This window comes from Sander vitreus, chromosome 8 (assembly GCF_031162955.1).
Source record: "Sander vitreus isolate 19-12246 chromosome 8, sanVit1, whole genome shotgun sequence".
In the NCBI taxonomy this organism is placed as follows: domain Eukaryota; kingdom Metazoa; phylum Chordata; class Actinopteri; order Perciformes; family Percidae; genus Sander; species Sander vitreus.
Window position 1 is genome coordinate 8799043 of NC_135862.1, and position 17430 is coordinate 8816472.

The 17430-nt window shown below is 38.2% G+C and overlaps 1 protein-coding gene across 1 annotated transcript; it reads right to left on the reverse strand.

Moving 5' to 3' along the window:
* Positions 1-3811: 3811 nt before the first annotated feature.
* On the reverse strand, positions 3812-16324 carry snx22 (sorting nexin 22). The gene is made up of 7 exons (XM_078256656.1): positions 16112-16324; positions 10828-10911; positions 8589-8693; positions 7645-7739; positions 6804-6836; positions 5365-5432; positions 3812-5195 (listed from the first exon to the last, which is right to left on the reverse strand). The coding sequence occupies exons 1-7, from the start codon at positions 16196-16198 to the stop codon at positions 5077-5079; spliced, it is 591 nt and encodes a 196-aa protein (XP_078112782.1). The 5' UTR covers positions 16199-16324; the 3' UTR covers positions 3812-5076.
* Positions 16325-17430: the final 1106 nt, after the last annotated feature.

The window sequence follows — 17430 nt, forward strand, 5'->3', positions numbered from 1 at the left end:
CGCGCTCGCACACAGACACAGCAGCAGCGGCTTCCGTCGACCGCTATGCGCATGCGCTACTACAGGGTACATTCATGGTACACAGTGTGAAGAATACAGCTGGGAAGGACAGTACATAACATGTGTTGAGGTCCTCAAGTTAAGTACAAACCTGTACTGGTAGTAGTTGAACGTACATTTACTAAAGACCTGTATGCTACTTCAGTACAATTTTGAGGTAATTTACTTAGCTAAAAGTTTATTGTCATTGTTATTCTTACACTGTATAGATTTTTTTTCTTTGTTTAAAGAGTGTTTTGTATGCTGCTAAAATCTGCTGCTGGAAATCTAATTTCTTTGTGGGAGTCATCCCAAAAGGATCAATAAAGAGAAGTCTAAGTCTAAGTCATACATTCATGGGTGCCAAACTGCCCTCCATCCAGGACTCTCAAACTCTTGCAGACTCAGAGTTACTATAGACTGTCAGCTTCTCCCGTACAGAAAACTGTTCGCCAAAAACAACCAGACACAATACAGTTTCTTCCCACAGGCTGTCACTGTGATAAATACTTAACACCAGTCCATAGTGTCAGGATCAATCTGTGATCTGTGAAATAACCCTGTAACACCAATCATCCACCTTTCATTGATTTATAGATTTTATAGTTTTAAACACATCAATTAAACATGTATATATACTGCCATATCCACCTACCTCAGATATATAAGCAACCTGTTATATGAAACATTCTTAATTTATTCCAGCACCATTTGCACATTTGCATTGCACTATTATTACTGTTTGCAATCCTCATAAAGTGTCCAGCAAGCAATCCTTATAAAACTGTTTGTTTGTTGTTGTTTGTGTGTGTGTGTGTGTGTGTGTGTGTGTGTGTGTGTGTGTGTGTGTGTGTGTGTGTGTGTGTGTGTGTATGTATATGTATGTGTTTATATATACTTTTGTTATATACAAACATATCTTTGGTAGTGAAATGTTTATGTTTACCTTGTTCAGCTTCGTCGTCCTTGTGTTTTGCAGCATGTTTATTTCTGTGTATGTACTTTGAGAGCAACAAAAAGCAAAAAGTGAATGTTCTGCCTGAGCTGCTTGTTGCTACTTGTAAACCTGTTTCGCTGGAGGCTGAGGTGAGGCATGGGAGTAGGAGAGAAAACTGACACCTACTGTATATCTGCATACTGTCTGAAGTAATGCTACAGTATATCTAAAATGTGCAATGCAATGAAATCATCACTTAATATTAAGAATTAAGTTAAAAAAAAATGGTCTCAGTCAGTCAGTCTGTTTTTTCACTTATTCAACAGGCCGAGGCTTCCTTGGTAAAAAAAAAAAAGAGATGATGATTCTGCAACTTTTAAATCAAAATCTGACAGTTGGTACGTTTTGGTTTGAAGACTCTCTGGGTCTCTGTCATGTTTGTCATATTTAGGTACTCTGCATGCATGGTTGTTTTCTCTACATGCTGAGGGTCACAAGCCTGCCACGGAATGACAAGTTTTATAACAAGCAATAAGTGTAGCATCTATTTGAAGGCCCACCTGTGCCAGTCCTAACACCACCAAACATGTCACCATGTCTGTCTGTCCGCATTGAACAATGTTACTGTGGGACACCTCGCCACTTCTCGTCAACTTTATCGCAGATATTCTGTGACCCTGAAGGCTGACAGGACACAATACTACAGCAACACTGTAAGACATGATGTCATGGAAAATCACCATTTATTTTAGTCACAATACTCTCCTTCATTCATTTTCTATAAAGTATTCCAAGGATACTGTGTCTTTTTATCCTTTATTATTAAGTGTTATTATTTTACTGCATTTATAAACGTAACCTTTTGGAAGGTGCGCAGGACAACCCAAATGTGTGAGAGATGGTGTCCATATGAGGACATGAATGTGCCATTTACTACTTCTAGTGCTTACTGTTTCATCTTCTTTTCTCCTGCCAATGTCAAATCATTAACATAAGAAACTGTATGTCACGTTATTCTAAAAACACTTCAGTGCTGTGTTTGTTTCACTAAAAGTACAATCAACCTGAGAGGGATATGTTGGAGCTGTAGCTAATGTCCTCTGTCTGTCCTGATGAGACTCTGCAGGGGATATGTCTCTCGCCGTGGGGTCTACAGGACAACAATCTTTTGACTTTCCAAAAGAATCCAAGGTGATAGGATATCTTGAACCGGTTGTAAAATGATGCTTTATGTTTTAGCATCTACAGCGTGTTGTATCTTGACTGTTCCATGCATTATAATTGAGAACTCACAAGGCAATACAGTGTGCATGCTATCACCACAGTTCACCCATTTCATATTGATTGCTTTCCATAAAGTTGGGAGACTTGCAATAGGCCTATTTTGATAAAGAATGGTAACAATCAAATCAACAATGGCTGAACTATCCAGACTTTTAGTCCTACAATTCCCATAATTCAACTCCATAGCATCTTTTCATTGGACGCTACATGTCTGATAAATACATACATGTGATTTATTTCCATACAGCTGTGAGGTTGCTTTTCTAACGGCTCAGGAGTACAATCAAGCGTTGAGAAATGAGGCCTGGAAGGGTTCAAAGATGAGCTTCGCTCTGACATGATTTTTTTTTTAAACCTGAAGTCCAGATGAGTCTATGTGTGTTCTGCATCTCAGCTTTCTTTACACGCTTAGAAATCTGTAGTGACGTCTGCTCCACGCAGATTGCTGATGGAAACATTTATCTTTGTCCTTCAACCCAGTTTTCTGCCGAGGGATCTGATGCATTTGGCTGAAGCGAGATTCCAGATTTATTCTTTTCTCATCTGCATTGTACCATACTGTTCTCATGTTAGTCTTTTCTTACATGCTAACATATTGATTTGTTTGAGCAAATTAAATACAAATTGCAGTAAAAAAAATAAAAATAATAATAATTATAATCTGACAGTTGGTTGAGTCACTGTCAATCAATCAAATTCTTTTTTTTAAAATTCTTTTTAGGGCATTTTCAGCCTTTATTCTGATAGGACAGCAGAAGACATGAAAGGGGAGAGAGAGAGAGAGAGAGAGAGAGAGGGGGGGGGTATGACATGCAGCAAAGGGCCGCAGGTCGGAGTTGAACCCGGGCCTGCTGCGTCGAGGAGTAAGCCTCTATATATGGGCGCCTGCGCTATCAACTGAGCTATCTGGGCGCCCTCAATTAATCAAATTTGATCAAACCGTGGCCGGGTTGGATCAGTGGTAGAGCAGGCGCACATATACTGAGAGGTTTATGCCTCGACGCAGAGGTCCAGGGTTCGAGTGACAATTTCCTGCATGTCTTCCTCCCCTTTCTCACCTAGCTGTCCTGTCAAAAATTTAAAACAAGGCACAAAAGCAACCACAAAAAACAGTCACACAGTCCTGATGAAGTAGATTATGTTAAACGCTTAAGAAATAATCAATAAGGACATTTTTATGTTAAAGTTAAACTTTGATTGTTGCTCATTTAGTCATGAATATTTAATGTTAAAGAGATATAATTTGAATCAAAGTTGTCAGTGGCTTAATGCATTTAACCCAATAGACATTTTGTAAATAAATAATAAATATAAAATACAAAAAAATGCTTTCTAATGCTTGCTGGACCAGTGACCATATCCCCTGATGCACTGAGGGTACTTTGTTGACTACAAATAGGAATGTATTAACAACATGGCTGCCTGTTAAGAAAAGAAACATGTCTTTTGACAGATACAAAGTCAAAACACCACTGTATCCAAACATGTGTCTTGTGGTATTCAGAGGAATGTTGATCATCTTGTTTAAATACAGAATTTACACATTATGAGTCGTGTCTGATTCTTTATTATAATTTCAATATAAACAAGATGATACAAAAGTACATATAGCTCCAAAAACATGTGTTTACACTGAACAAAGTGCTTCAAAATAAAGCCTTAGTATTTGGCTCGAGCCATCAAAGGCTGATTATGTTTGACCAAACACCAAAAACCATATTTATATCAGCCTCAATAAACTTGAATTACTACAAATGTATATGACTATAAGAAACTATACATAAATCTTTCTAATCTTTGACAGAAATGTAAACACGAATATCGAAAAGTACAAACCTAACCCTATTAGCTGCCTGGATTTCAAGTAATTTTCTACACTTCCACACTGTGCCTTCATTTTTGCCACATTCATTGCCACATCTTCATTTAAGGACACATATCATGCTTATTTTCAGGTTTATTCTTGTATTTTTGGTTTCTACTAGAACATGTTTACATGCTTAAATGTTCAAAAAACACATTATTTACCTTATATTGTCTGTCTGAATATACCTGTATTCACCCTCTGTCTGCAACGCTCCGTTGTAGCGCCTGTGTCTTTATGCCCCCCCCCCTCTTGAAAAAACCAAGTCTGCTCTGATTGGTCAGCGTTCCGGGGTCTACCGCAGTTGCGCTCTCGGAGTCTCTGCACCTTCATTGCAGCCGGGGAATGACTGTAACGGCACTGTAGCGATGCTTTCTACCTATATATAGTATAGTTGTGACATCACAACCGTACAGAAGTCCTCACACAGATTCTGAATACGAGCTGTGTGCATTTCTCTGTAAATTAAGGATTGTCACAGTATTAACACAGCACCTCGACCTGCTTTATAATAATCTCACTTTGTACAATATGGGACCCCTAAAAACTGTTTGTGTGTTACTTAAACTGACTAAAAACAGACATATGGAGTGACTAAGTTTCAATATGAATTTTGGTGTTTGGCCTCAATACGAGATTCTCAAAAGGGCTATGAAAAGGTTGAACAATTCAACAGGTGAAGTATCGGAACAACAAAGCCTGGGTTTTGGATTTCAATCCCACTGGGGCTGCTGATTTTGGACAAAAGCATCCAGTGATCAAGCATTTATATACAATGAGATTCAGATGCACTACCTGAGACGGTGACCTATTTCAGGCTGTTTTTCTTCTGTATCATGCATGCAAGTGTATGCCGACGGCTTTTTTCATCTATCTTTCTTGCTGGCATTGTGTATTTGACTTTATTGTATATTCTATTTTAAAACATTGAATCTTACATCTTATTATAATTTTAGGCCTCTATAGAAGTGGTGGGGTCGGGCTCGGTGAGAATGGGAGCGGTGAAGCTGACCCGGACGTCCCGGGGATAAAAACCCAGAAGAACCCCATCCACAACAATATCTGGGAGATCTGCAAGACAAGACAGAGCTCAGGGTTTATGCTGTCTAAACAAGGTTGTCATGCTTTTTAATGCTTTTTTGTTGTTGTTGCAATTCACATTTATAGCACCAATCAACAAAATACACACTGGTGCAGAGATAGTAACTGTTTCTTAACATTTTCACAGTTTATTTCCTACCTGATGTGCAGTCAGAGAGATAAGGATCCTGAAAAAATCCCAACACTGGCTGATTTGGTAACGGATAACTGAGGAAACGAAAGTAAAATATGACTGATTAGTCATATGCAATGGTAACACTTCTTCAAATATCAAGATAATGTGTGTAGCAATAATGACTTTTATCATTGGTGTGAAACACATTTGTCTGTCAGTACATCTGCACTGGTGCATCGTGTTATGTGCACATTCTGGTTTAGGTTGAATGTGCCAGATGCATGATAAGGAGATCAGGTGCTGGCACAGATGTTTGTATGATATAAACAGGACCGGGTCTATCCTAAAGGGGCGAACAGAGTCCAGGGCCCTGAGCTCAGGGGTGGCTCTTAAGTGCAACACACTGAGTGACCATGTTGCACAGCGTCAATTAAAGGTGCTCTAAGCGATGTTGGGTGACGTTACTCCTTGTTGACGTTCAAAGTATTTTGCAAACAAAACGAAGACTCCCTCCTCCTCATCCCATTCCCTCCCTTCTGTGCTTCAGCGCACTAACCCCACCCCCCAAATCCTTCTTGTCCGTTATTGGCTGAACACTGGAACACGCTTTGTGTATGGTTGCATGGTCCAGGTTGGACCACTTTGTTTTTGTTGGCGTGTGTGGACCCTAGGCTGTCTACAGAGACCGCGTTTTTTTACAGTGTGTTTAGGGGACCGGTTTAGAGACGGTTTAGAACCGAGATGCCCCAACTCAGAGTCATTTCCTGTATCTGTGTCACATGGGCTTCACCACGCCTCTTTAGGAGACTAGCGGTAGGTCCTGAGTGTATTGATTCCAATGAGAGAAGAAAACGTGAACACAGATCAAAACCGATTCTTTCGCCCCATAGATACCCAAGTAAATATTGGACCCATTCTTCACAAGCCACATATCTCCTGAACATTCTGACACTTAAATGGCAATTTTCAGATGGACAGATCAGGAGAAAATTAACTAATCGTTTGTTTTTTTAGACCTGTTTCTGTCTCAGTGACAAAGTCTCGCAGGTCTGGCGACACAGATAAGCTAACGTCAACTAACGTTCGTGAATGTGGTAACAAAACTAATTTTCCTAATGCTAAATATGTCTTTTAGCGGTGTTAATATCTAATGTTAGTACAAGAAATGTTAATAAATTATAAACATATCACTTTTCATCCATCCAAACAATGTTCACTACACATTCAAACAAGGCCCCACCCATTTAGGAGACAGGAAGCGTGTACCGTCTCATACCATTGCGCTATCTTTAGTTATAGAGAATCTTTGCCTGTTAACACTCACCGGACATGATGTACAGGCAGAAAAAGTCACAGGGCTCAGTATTCCTACAGTAGCTACATCCCTTCTAGTAGACAAAAGTAGATATAGTGTACTACACAAATACAAAGACATGAGGGGGAAATACTGGGAACGATCTTACCTGTAATCCTGACTGTCCAATTCATCAACTGATCTGAAATTAGAGCACATAACTGTTACAGATTTCATGAAAGGATACTGTCAAAATAAAGGTCAACAACTCCATAGACTAGTCTACGTATAATACATAAAGTTAGGTTTGGGCGATATATCAATAGGATATTGTTATCGTGATACGAGACTAGATATCGTCTTATAATTTGGATATCATAATATGACATAAGTGATAGATGTAATGTTCTGAACTTACCAGACTGTTCTAGCTGTTTTATTATTTGCTTTTACCCACTTAGTCATTATATCCACATTTCTGATGATTGCTTATAACAAATCTCATAGTGTAAATATTTTGTGAAAGCACCAATTGTCAACCCTACAATATCATTGCAATATTGATAAGAGGTATTTGGTCAAAAATATTGTGAGATTTGATTTTCTCCACATCGCCCAGCCCTACATAAAGTCATTTTGTTTATAATGTCCAACTCACCCACATACAGTACACTACTGTACTTCATATTTATATTATATTACCATTAACATTAATATATGTCTAATATGTATTTTTTTTATTAGTGCAATGGAAACAAATATGCAGGCTGAACTGAACACTCACACGTGTACTGTATATCTGTACATGTGTCCTTCCATGATCATTAGCTATATTGTGGGTTAGAGCCACTGCTGCTGCTCCCTGTACTTTTCCTACCACTGTGGGAAATGTTTCTAAAATTGTTATTATGTTGCTGCATTGCCCCCAATCCAGAAATAGAGGACCTAAATATAGCAACATGTCCAACATCTCTGGGAGCAGTAGGCGGAGTCTGGGCTGAAGGACTTACTCCATGCTGCTCTTCTTGATCCCCGTGTGAAAGTGTTTCACATGGAGGAAGTCCAGCAGAACCTGCGGCACGTCTTCGTCTTGATAGATGATATCCTGCAACAACACAGAACAATCTAACATGTACAAATGTATTTTCGGTTCAAGTCATCTCAAGACTGATGTCAAGGCTTTGTGTTTTTTAAGGTTTAGGAATGAATAGTTGATCAAGTGGCAAAACAGGAAAACACACTTTCAATATTCTGTACATCAGTTAAAATTGTACGCTTAGCATTAAAGCTTTAGTGTGTAACTGTTTTATATTAATAAACGTCTGTTACATTCAAGCCATTGCCAAATGAGTTGGTACAAAGCTAATTAAGACTATCAGCTCCACACAACTCTCTCTGTATTTCTCAGTATGGCTGTGTTCAGAAGATTGTGGCGTCTGGTGAGTTTCCCGCGCAGAAACTCGAGTGAAGATAATTACCTCTTCTGAAGAGTCCATCATGTTTTTTTAATCCTCTGTGTCCTCCTTAGCTGCTAGCAACTGCGTGGAGGAGGGGTGGGGGCGCGTGCACGATCACGTAAGGCTTGGGTCATGTGGCCGCGCCGACGGTGGTGTTGTCATTACTTAGAATTCCTCATGGGGGTGACAGAAACTACGCACTATAGCTTTAAAGTAAAATATATTCTTAAGTGTTTTGTGCAGATACACTCCTTTGGCACATTCTCTGGGCAGAGTACCAGTGCCTTTCTGGATACAGCCATATCATAAATTACTCATGTGGCACATTAGAATATTTAGTAGCTGCTTTACAGAATGGTTAGTACACTTTAGTGCTTTCCAAATTGTGAGATTACTTTTGATCCCAACATAGGTTTTAGTTTTAGTTCAGTTTGAGTGCCATGTAAGATCTCTGGTTCAGTAAATCAGATCACCAGGCGGACACCTGAATGTTTCACCTGGATGTAGTCTTCCAGCTCCTGCCTCCTCTGCTCCGCTGGTTTGGTCCTCAGATGGGGGTTCCTTTTGCTCGGGAAGTCGGGAGTCTGGGTGATCTTCCTGAGCTGCAGGCACCACAAGATACAACATGAACCTTCAATCATCTGTGTGTGCCCTGCTACGCCATGAACTACTTCAACTACCGTTTCTAGTCATAGTTCCATTATCGTTATTGTTGCTAGAATTGTCACGGTTCATCGCACCCCCAACCGGCACCGTCAGACAACCGCCCACCAAGAGCCTGGGTCTGTCCAAGGTTTCTGCCTAAAAGGACGTTTTTCCTCGCCACTGTTGCACTAAATGCTTGCTCTTGTGGGAATTATTGGAATTGTTGGGTCTTTGTAAATTATAGAGTGTGGTCTAGACCTACTCTATCTGTAAAGTGTCTCAAGATAACTTGTTATGATTTGATACTAGAAATAAAACTGAATTGAAATGATAGCTCACGAAATATGAAATGGCTGAAAATGACTGAAGTCTTTGACCACTAGAAGCTCTTTTATGAATAGGTTCCCCGTTCTGCACATGTATGTGCATGATTCCCTTCTTGCTTCGTGTTTCACACTATTCCATTGATTGTAAGTTGATAATGTAGCAAGAAATGCAGCAATGCACCAATAAAGGCAAGGGAAGAAAAACAATGCACGGTTCAAAATATATATATAAAAAAAAAAAAGTATCTTTGCATATTGTACTGATACTGCAAAAATAATTGTTTATATACATATATGTACTGTATATACAGTATGTAACTGTAGATCTTCCATGTAAAGTTTTCCTTTTTATTTCTTTAGTGCTCCTTTTATACATTTTGTGTCTTTATTGTGCAGACCTGTATTGTATAATGACAATGAAGCTGAACATTAAACCCTTCAATCCTCATAAATGTGTTATGAGGAAGGAAATGCACCAAACACAATGCGTTTTGGGCTGCATTATTAAAGAAACAAACAGATGTTGTCCTGTTAGAAGGGTTACAACGTCATGCTAGTGACGTTTCTAGCCCACGGCTCCTTCTCAGGCTGCGTTATTAAAGCCATAATGAAATTACTTTTCACCTTGTTAGCAGGGGCGGGTCTAGAGGTGGGACCCGGGGTAGCACCCGCTGCCCCTGAAATATGATTGCCCCTCCCCGGTGCCTCCCCAATCCATTGGGCTAGAGTGCCCATTGGATCAATTGATTTCCATTGGATCAGAGTACTCCCACTTTGCTCCCGGTTCTGCCAATCGCTGTCTTTCCATTTGGTAAATGGATATATACTTTAAACACACATTGTATTGCAACTGTGTACTTTGTTTACAAGTAGAAACATATTGAACTTACTGTAGCGCACTTGTTGCTGTAAGAAATAAATTGTGTGTTGCAATTTATTTCTGTTCTGTTTCCTATTATCTGAAAACAGCAAGGTTTTCCTTGTTGAAGTTTGAGGGAAGTTGATGTAAGTGTATCGCACTTCATTTTGATACGGTTCTGTCACATGACCTATTAATGTTTCCATGATGACTATCCAAATGTTTGCCTTAAGAGCTCATAGGAAATGTGTATTGTATTTGGATACACAATAAATAAAATAAAAAATAAAAAAATTAAATTATTTATTAATTAATTCTATCATATCAAATATTTCCTATATTTCTAAGCAGATTTTCTATGCTGTATTCTGATAAAATCCCCCCCAGGCCACCCCTGACTGATTATTGGTCTCCCCCTGTGCCACCCCACTTAAAAAATCCTGGAATCGCCCCTGCGTGTTAGCCCGTTCTCCATATAACTATTACAACTATTTAAATAAAATAACGAGAATTTTCAGATATTATATAAAATGGTCAACTTATCAAAAGAGTGGTGGTGAATTTTTGCATGCTCACACCCCAAAACTTCTCTGTTTCTCTTACCCAAAACATACTGGTTATTGTAATTAGAATATATTCAATCTGAATATTAATATTCATTTTCACTCAAATTCTTATGCAAACATTTCAGAACTTTTAAACACTCATCATGTTTTAAACCCAAATACATATATTTCCAATGCAAGAGGCCATCAAAGTGAAGCTTCATTGTGATTTTAGATCCATGTCTTATTTTACGTTACAAGCGACTTATACATCTCATAGCATAATATGCAGCACCACAAACAGGAAACAGTAATTCGGTAACACTGTAATAATTGTGACTGTGGCTATAAAGCAACATACTTTTCTGTGGAGAGTCTGGAATTCGCTGCTTCTTCTGAGCACATAATGTTTCCTCCCGTGAAACAAGACTTCCACTCTGAAAAGCTGCAAACAAAAGACAGACGGAGACACACATAGGATTTATTTACAATCTGTCATTTAGAGAGTCAGGTTGGACATTTAAAGTTGGTGCGTCATGCTTTTTTAAATGATGATGAAAATAAATCCAATGTGTTTTTGCTTAATCGTCAAGTTCGTTCTTTTTAAAACAGACATGGTCCTTACAATGACGAGAAAATATCATCTTAAGAGATCAACGAGGCTTATAAACTTCCATTTACAGTGTGTATGGACACTGTAATACTCATTTACCACCTTAATCATCCATCACGTTTAAAACATCATCTGTGGCCGAGTGGCTCAGTTGGTAGAGCAGGCAAACATATATAGAGGTTTATTCCTCGACGCAGAGGGTCCAGGATCCGAGTCCGACCTGCGACGGTTTCCTGCATGTCTTCCCCTTCTCTCTCCCCTTTCATATTTTTTTAGTGACATTGTTAGGCCTTTATTTGACAGGACAGCTTAAACTTGAAAGGGGAGAGAGAGGGGGAGTGACAAGCAGCAAAGGGTTGCAGGTCAGAATTGAACCCGCGATCACTGCCTCTGTACATGGGGCGCATCCTCTACCAGGTGAGCTGCCCAGCCCCCCCTTTCATATCTGAGCTGTCCTGTCTATGAGAGGTGGAAATGCCCCCCCCCCCCAAAAAAAAAAAATCATCTTTAAAACATCATCCCGTCAAGTAAAGACAAACATTTAGCAGCAATCAAAGATATCACATCAACACATGTTCCAGCTTCGACGAATACTTTAGAATACTTTTTGCAGATTTCTCTTTTAAATACCATACACAAGTTTGCCATAAAAAAAAAAAACTGTCATAAAGTCAATTTAAATTAAGATTTAAGATTAAGGACTTAAATCAGCAAAAAAAAAAACAAAAAAAAAAAAAAAACACGCCTTTAGATTCTTACAATCATATTTTGCAGTTTTAAACTTCATGTTTTAGCAGGTGATTCCTTAGAGGTTTGCATCTTAAAGTGCTCATATTATACTCATTTTCAGGTTCATAATTGTATTTAGAGGTTATATCAGGATAGGTTTACATGGTTTAATTTTCAAAAAACATATTTTGTTGTACTGCACATTGCTGCAGCTCCTCTTTTCACCCTGTGTGTTGAGCTCTCTGTTTTATCTACAGAGTGAGGCATCTCACTTCTGTTCCATCTTTGTTGGGCGTCGCACATGCGCAGTACCTAGGTAAGGACTACTAGCCAGTCAGAAGCAGAGTATGAGGGCGTGCCATGCTAGCAGCTAGGCGAGCATAATAACGTGTTACAAAGTGATGCACATTCGTCAAGGAAGTAAAAGCTGGACAGAGCTGTTTGGAGCAGTTTGTGAACATACAGTGTTTTCTGTTGGAGATGGTAAGTCCCTTTGGGGTGGACAAAAAGCTATATTACACAATAAAGGAAAGGGAAAAAGTCAAAAAAGCATAATATGAGCACTTTAACACAACATCATTTCTCCACCAGGAGGAGGTACAGAGATTCAGATTTCATAGATGAGCAGGGACGTTCCTCAGCACTGGAACTTTACCTACCACCATCTCAACACACTGTATGTATGCTAAGATGTATACTACTGTTTGTCATGCCTGTGGGTATATATGATTATTTCTGATTTATTTATTTAAAAAGGGACAATGCACGTCAATTGACATTTTTTGTTTACACTCAAAATGTAAATGCGCCAGAGTTAGCAGAAAAGCTCATTTTCATCTGTAGTCCCTTGGCAGGTCAACACATCATCATATTACATTAATAAAAAAGAATGCAAGAAAGATAGAAAGCAAATTAAGAAAGAAAAAAGAAGAGAAAAGAGAAAGGGACAAATAAAATAAATAAAAAATAAGTACAATACAAAGAAGGGCAGTACCTAGGATGAGGTAAACCAGCTTTCTCGTGTTGTTATCCAACATGGAGTCATTCTTCATTTAATATTAATAAAATATATTTTACTTGTAATGTTTTGGTTTGCTGAAGTTACTGTAAACACATCCTTTGCTTTATAAAACGTGTACAATAATGTCTGGGGTTTTGAACTAAGACCTTGGTGATACAACTGGTTTTAAATTGTTAAAGCTGCATGTGTAAACTTTGAGTTTTAGTGTCCGTGTCGTATTTTCTGTATTTGATCTCCAAATCAGACAGTTGATCTGCAGCAGCTTTAACTGTTTTCACAATAGAACGATACGATACAACACATCTGCTTAACAAAAAGGTGAAAATAGTACAGTTATTTCCCCAGGCACGTGGGAAGAACACGTCATTCACGTTTATTCACATCAAGAAAATAGTTTCAGCAGCTTGCGCTGTGGAAACAATGAACCTGTACAGGGGCTGAAATACTTGAACAATTCTTTTAAAGCACAAAGCAATTTTAGATTGAGGTCTAAATTACGCATCTCAGCCTTCCCTTTTCTTGCAACAGATGTTCGATCAAAACTCTTAACCTCTTCAAACGACTGCAGTGTTGAGAATATCAGGTGTACTTCATGTCCTCTCTTACAGGTGAATGAATTAGATGGCAACATATGTTTTATTTTAATAAATAAGAACTAATGAGAATAATCAGTAATACAAACTAATGAAAAGAACATTGTGCTGCTGGGTAGAAACTGAATGTTTGAGGGTTTGTTCAGAACAAACTGCAGGACTTCCTCATACAGTTACCGTTTGCTTTATCAGTAATGTAAACAAAAAGTAACTCGAGTCCAACGCCTTGTGTTCTCAGACTCAGATGATAAAACCAAACAGAGGTCTGAAGCAAATTCCCCAGGCTTGTCATTTTTTTTTTTTTTTTACCATTTTATAATGTAGGTGTGAATGAGATTTATCACAAATTAATACCTAGGTGACTGTTCTCTGGAGCTCTGACTAGTGTCACTTCAGCTTGCTGCATTTAACTGATTTTATAATCACGCCAATAAACTAGCATCGCAGAGAACTTCCGTAAAACAGAGTTATTAAACTGAGACGGCACTGTTTATTTTACCCTTTTTCTTGCTTTAATGACTCTTTAAACAGGATACACCCAAGTTTGTGGTTCCCATGTAGAGTACTGTGTGTCAGAGTGTGTGTGTGTGTGCACGCTCAGTGGTGTAGTCTAACGTATTGTTGTGGGTGTACTGTATATTGGCCATAATCTGCCTTGGGGGGGGCATATCATAGTGGGGGGGTCTGGGTGTCCTCCCCCAGAAGTTTTAAGCATTAATGACTTGGGAAGTTTTAAGCATTAATGACTTCATTTCCTGTATTCGGATACACTTTAATGCACCAATTGACGGTGGAAATACCTTTATTTAGCCTATATGAAGAAAAAAAACACAGATGACAATTCAAAATATATTAAAAATATAATAGAAAGTATGTTGTTGCGTGTCATTGGGCATTTTTAAGTGGGTATATGGAAATCCTGGAGCTTTCTTAGTGGGTATACTGCGTATACCTGCGTATCACGTAGACTACACCGCTGTGTGCCCTCAGGAAGAGGAGGCAACATGTACAGCAGTATGTCACCAATGATTTACAGCTTTCTGCACTAATCACTGTTTGAAACGGGAGCAAAATACTATAATATATAAAACTACAGAAAAACTTCTTCCAGGTAAATACACTTTATGACATTATGTATACTTGGTCCTTAAATACTTGAGTTAATTTACTGAAATACAGTTTTGCAATACTTTTTATAATTGTTTCCATCTTGTGAGACAACAACAATCACAGGGCCGTTTTTCCGTTACGTACATTTTGCTGATAATACTTCTGTACTTTCAATTATGTTAAGACTTTAAATGCAGGACTTTTACTTGTGATGGAGTAACTACTGTTACTTTTACTTGGGTTAAAGAATACTTCAACCACCATATTGTAGGTTGAGACTTTGAGTACATGGTTTCTTCCTGCTCCAACGCATGCCTGGAGCTGTGTGAGGTCATGCATGCAAAGAGCAAAGATATTTACGAGAAATTTCATATTACTTTTCAGTGGTAGAAAGCCTTGTTCTTAAGTAAAGTTTTGTAGTATACTTGCACACCACTATATTTCAGAAGAAACTATTGTACGCGTTATTCCACACCTTACTACTTTTTTTTGACAGATAAAGTTAGAAGTTATACTCTTCAGTTGAAGATTTGACATTATAAAACATAAACACATACAGTAAATACAGTAAAACAGTTCAAGTTAGTACTGAGTGATCCAGTCATATGATAGTATAAGAATGACCATTCTGCATGAGTACTTTTACTTCTTGAAGTACATTTTGCTGCCAATGCTTCTGTACTTTTATATACACACACACACAACTTATGGAGTGTGTATATATATATATATATATATATATATATATATAGTGTGGTTTTGCTATTTCCACATAGAAATTATGTGCAGTGGTGAAATAAGTACTCAGATCTCATACTTAAGTAAAGTAGCAATACCACAGTGAAGAAATACTCTGTTAGATGTAAAAGTACTAAAGTATTATTTTCAAAATATACTTAAAGTACTCATTATGCAGAATGGCCCATTTCAGAACAAAATAGGCTATATTATTATTGGATTATAATTAATGATGCATTCATTCATTCATCACTGTAATGTTGCAGCTAGTAAAGGTGGAGCTGATTTTAACTATTTTATATATCTGCTTTTCCCCCAGGCATTAATAACATTTTATCTTTATCTATAATAATAAAACATTATATGTCGTATTATTAAAAGGAAACTGCAAAGGAACTAAAGTTATCAAATGAAAGTAATGGAATAAAAGGTACGATTTTTCCATTTGAATGTAGTTTAGTTAAGTTGCAGAAAATGGAAATAGTCTATAAGTAAAGTATCTCCAAAGTGTAGTTACTTCTTCCAGCACTGTTACTTTTTTAAAAGCAAAATTCAAAAGCATGAGACTCTATTGTTACATCGATAGTTTTATTTCTTGGACCCCTGGATAAAAACTGGAGAAAGCCTGAGCTCAACGCACTTTCACTCTGCCTGCAGGTTACCTGGCTCACCTGGTGTCGCAGTTCACCGTTAAAACCAAACTATAACCACGCGGTAACTTATAGTAACACAGCAAAAAGTGATTATGGAGGAATAATAAAGTGTTTTTACGCTGCCGAGAAAAGCGAGAGAAAAAAAAAAAAGTTAGACTGATAAAATATTTAAACATCGTCCTCCTCACCTTTCTAGACTTCCCCGACTCATCCACTTCCCTCTCCAGAGACGGTATCGATACTTCAATCATCGGGAAATCTTCCTCCAACACCATCGGACTTCATCGACCGGCTGGCTGAGACTTACTTTGTGCAACTGGAAGAAAACTTGACACGTTTTTTTTTTTTTTTTCTCCGCGTCCAGGAACTGAAAAAAAAAACCCGTGCCTGCCTGCCTGCCTGTCTGTTTCTTCCTGTGCTCCACCTACACACTAATTGGACCAACACAACCACTAGGCGCGTGCAGCGGCGTTAAAGGTGCAGTCCAACACTCAAATCTATTGGGTTTAAAAACTAAAAGACTAAATGTCAAATGTCACTTTCAAATCCAGGTTCACTTCCCACTGTGCTTGAAACACAAAGTACAACCAAAACAATTCATTGGATGTAAAAAGGGATGTAATCCTAGACCAGATAACACAACACTGTACCCACATCCTCTCAGGCCCACTGATCAAAATTCAAACTCAACTCTGTTAAGCGAGGAAGAGGTAAAAGGCGTCGTGTTGCACTCTAAGATTTGTTAAGTATTAAAATAGTTTGCCTTTTTTGTTGCTGCACAATGCTCATTTTTCCTCATTCACTTTTAAAATAGCATGCACATATGATTTTTCCATGTGTTAATCTCAACTACAATCACATGTTCTGTCTGTGACGGGTCATCATGGGATTTATGTCTTCCCATCCCTAATGTTGCTCACTGTGCTTTCATTTAAAACAAGCAGTGCAGCTTACTTAAGCAGTTCTGTGGGAAGGTATGTGACCTTACAGAGTCATAGATCACAGCTGGGTAAAAATATAACAGCCATTTCGTCGTCACTTGCGTTTTACTATGGCTCATGTGAATCCTTGCCCTGCTGGTGAACGCTCATTGTGTCTGAAATCACACTGTCAGCAAATGCAGGCCATACACATTAACAAAAAGGAAGTTAGTCTTGGTTTGGTAGCTGTAACAGACAGCTAACCTTTGAACATACGCTAAAACCAAAATCACTCTTCATGTTTTTCCCTGTTGAATTGGATTTAAAGACACTGGTCTCGTCAAAAAGCTTCTGTTGCTGATTTTTAAAACTGTGTTACGCTGCCTTGGTCTCAGCTTTGTCTATCCTACAGTATATTTCAGGGGATTCAATGAGAGTTTAAAGGGTTTTAATTTCTTACACACCCTTTATAACCCTTATTATGTTGCTTCAGTACTGTAAGCCTTGAGTAGAAAGGGATCCATTTTGGAGTGGTTCACATTAGTTATGTTCAAAACAAGGTTATCTTTATTTAAAGGAATAGTTCA

Bases quoted from the DNA above. Each gene is read 5' to 3' on its own strand.
- snx22 (XM_078256656.1), bottom strand. From the start codon at position 16,198: ATGGTGTTGGAGGAAGATTTCCCGATGATTGAAGTATCGATACCGTCT. The intron at 7,740-8,588 runs GTGAAACATTCA...GTGTTGTTGCAG, and splicing joins AGCTGGAAGACTACATCCAG to GATATCATCTATCAAGACGA. The intron at 6,837-7,644 runs GTAAGTCCTTCA...CTCTAATTTCAG, and splicing joins ATCAAGAAGAGCAGCATGGA to ATCAGTTGATGAATTGGACA.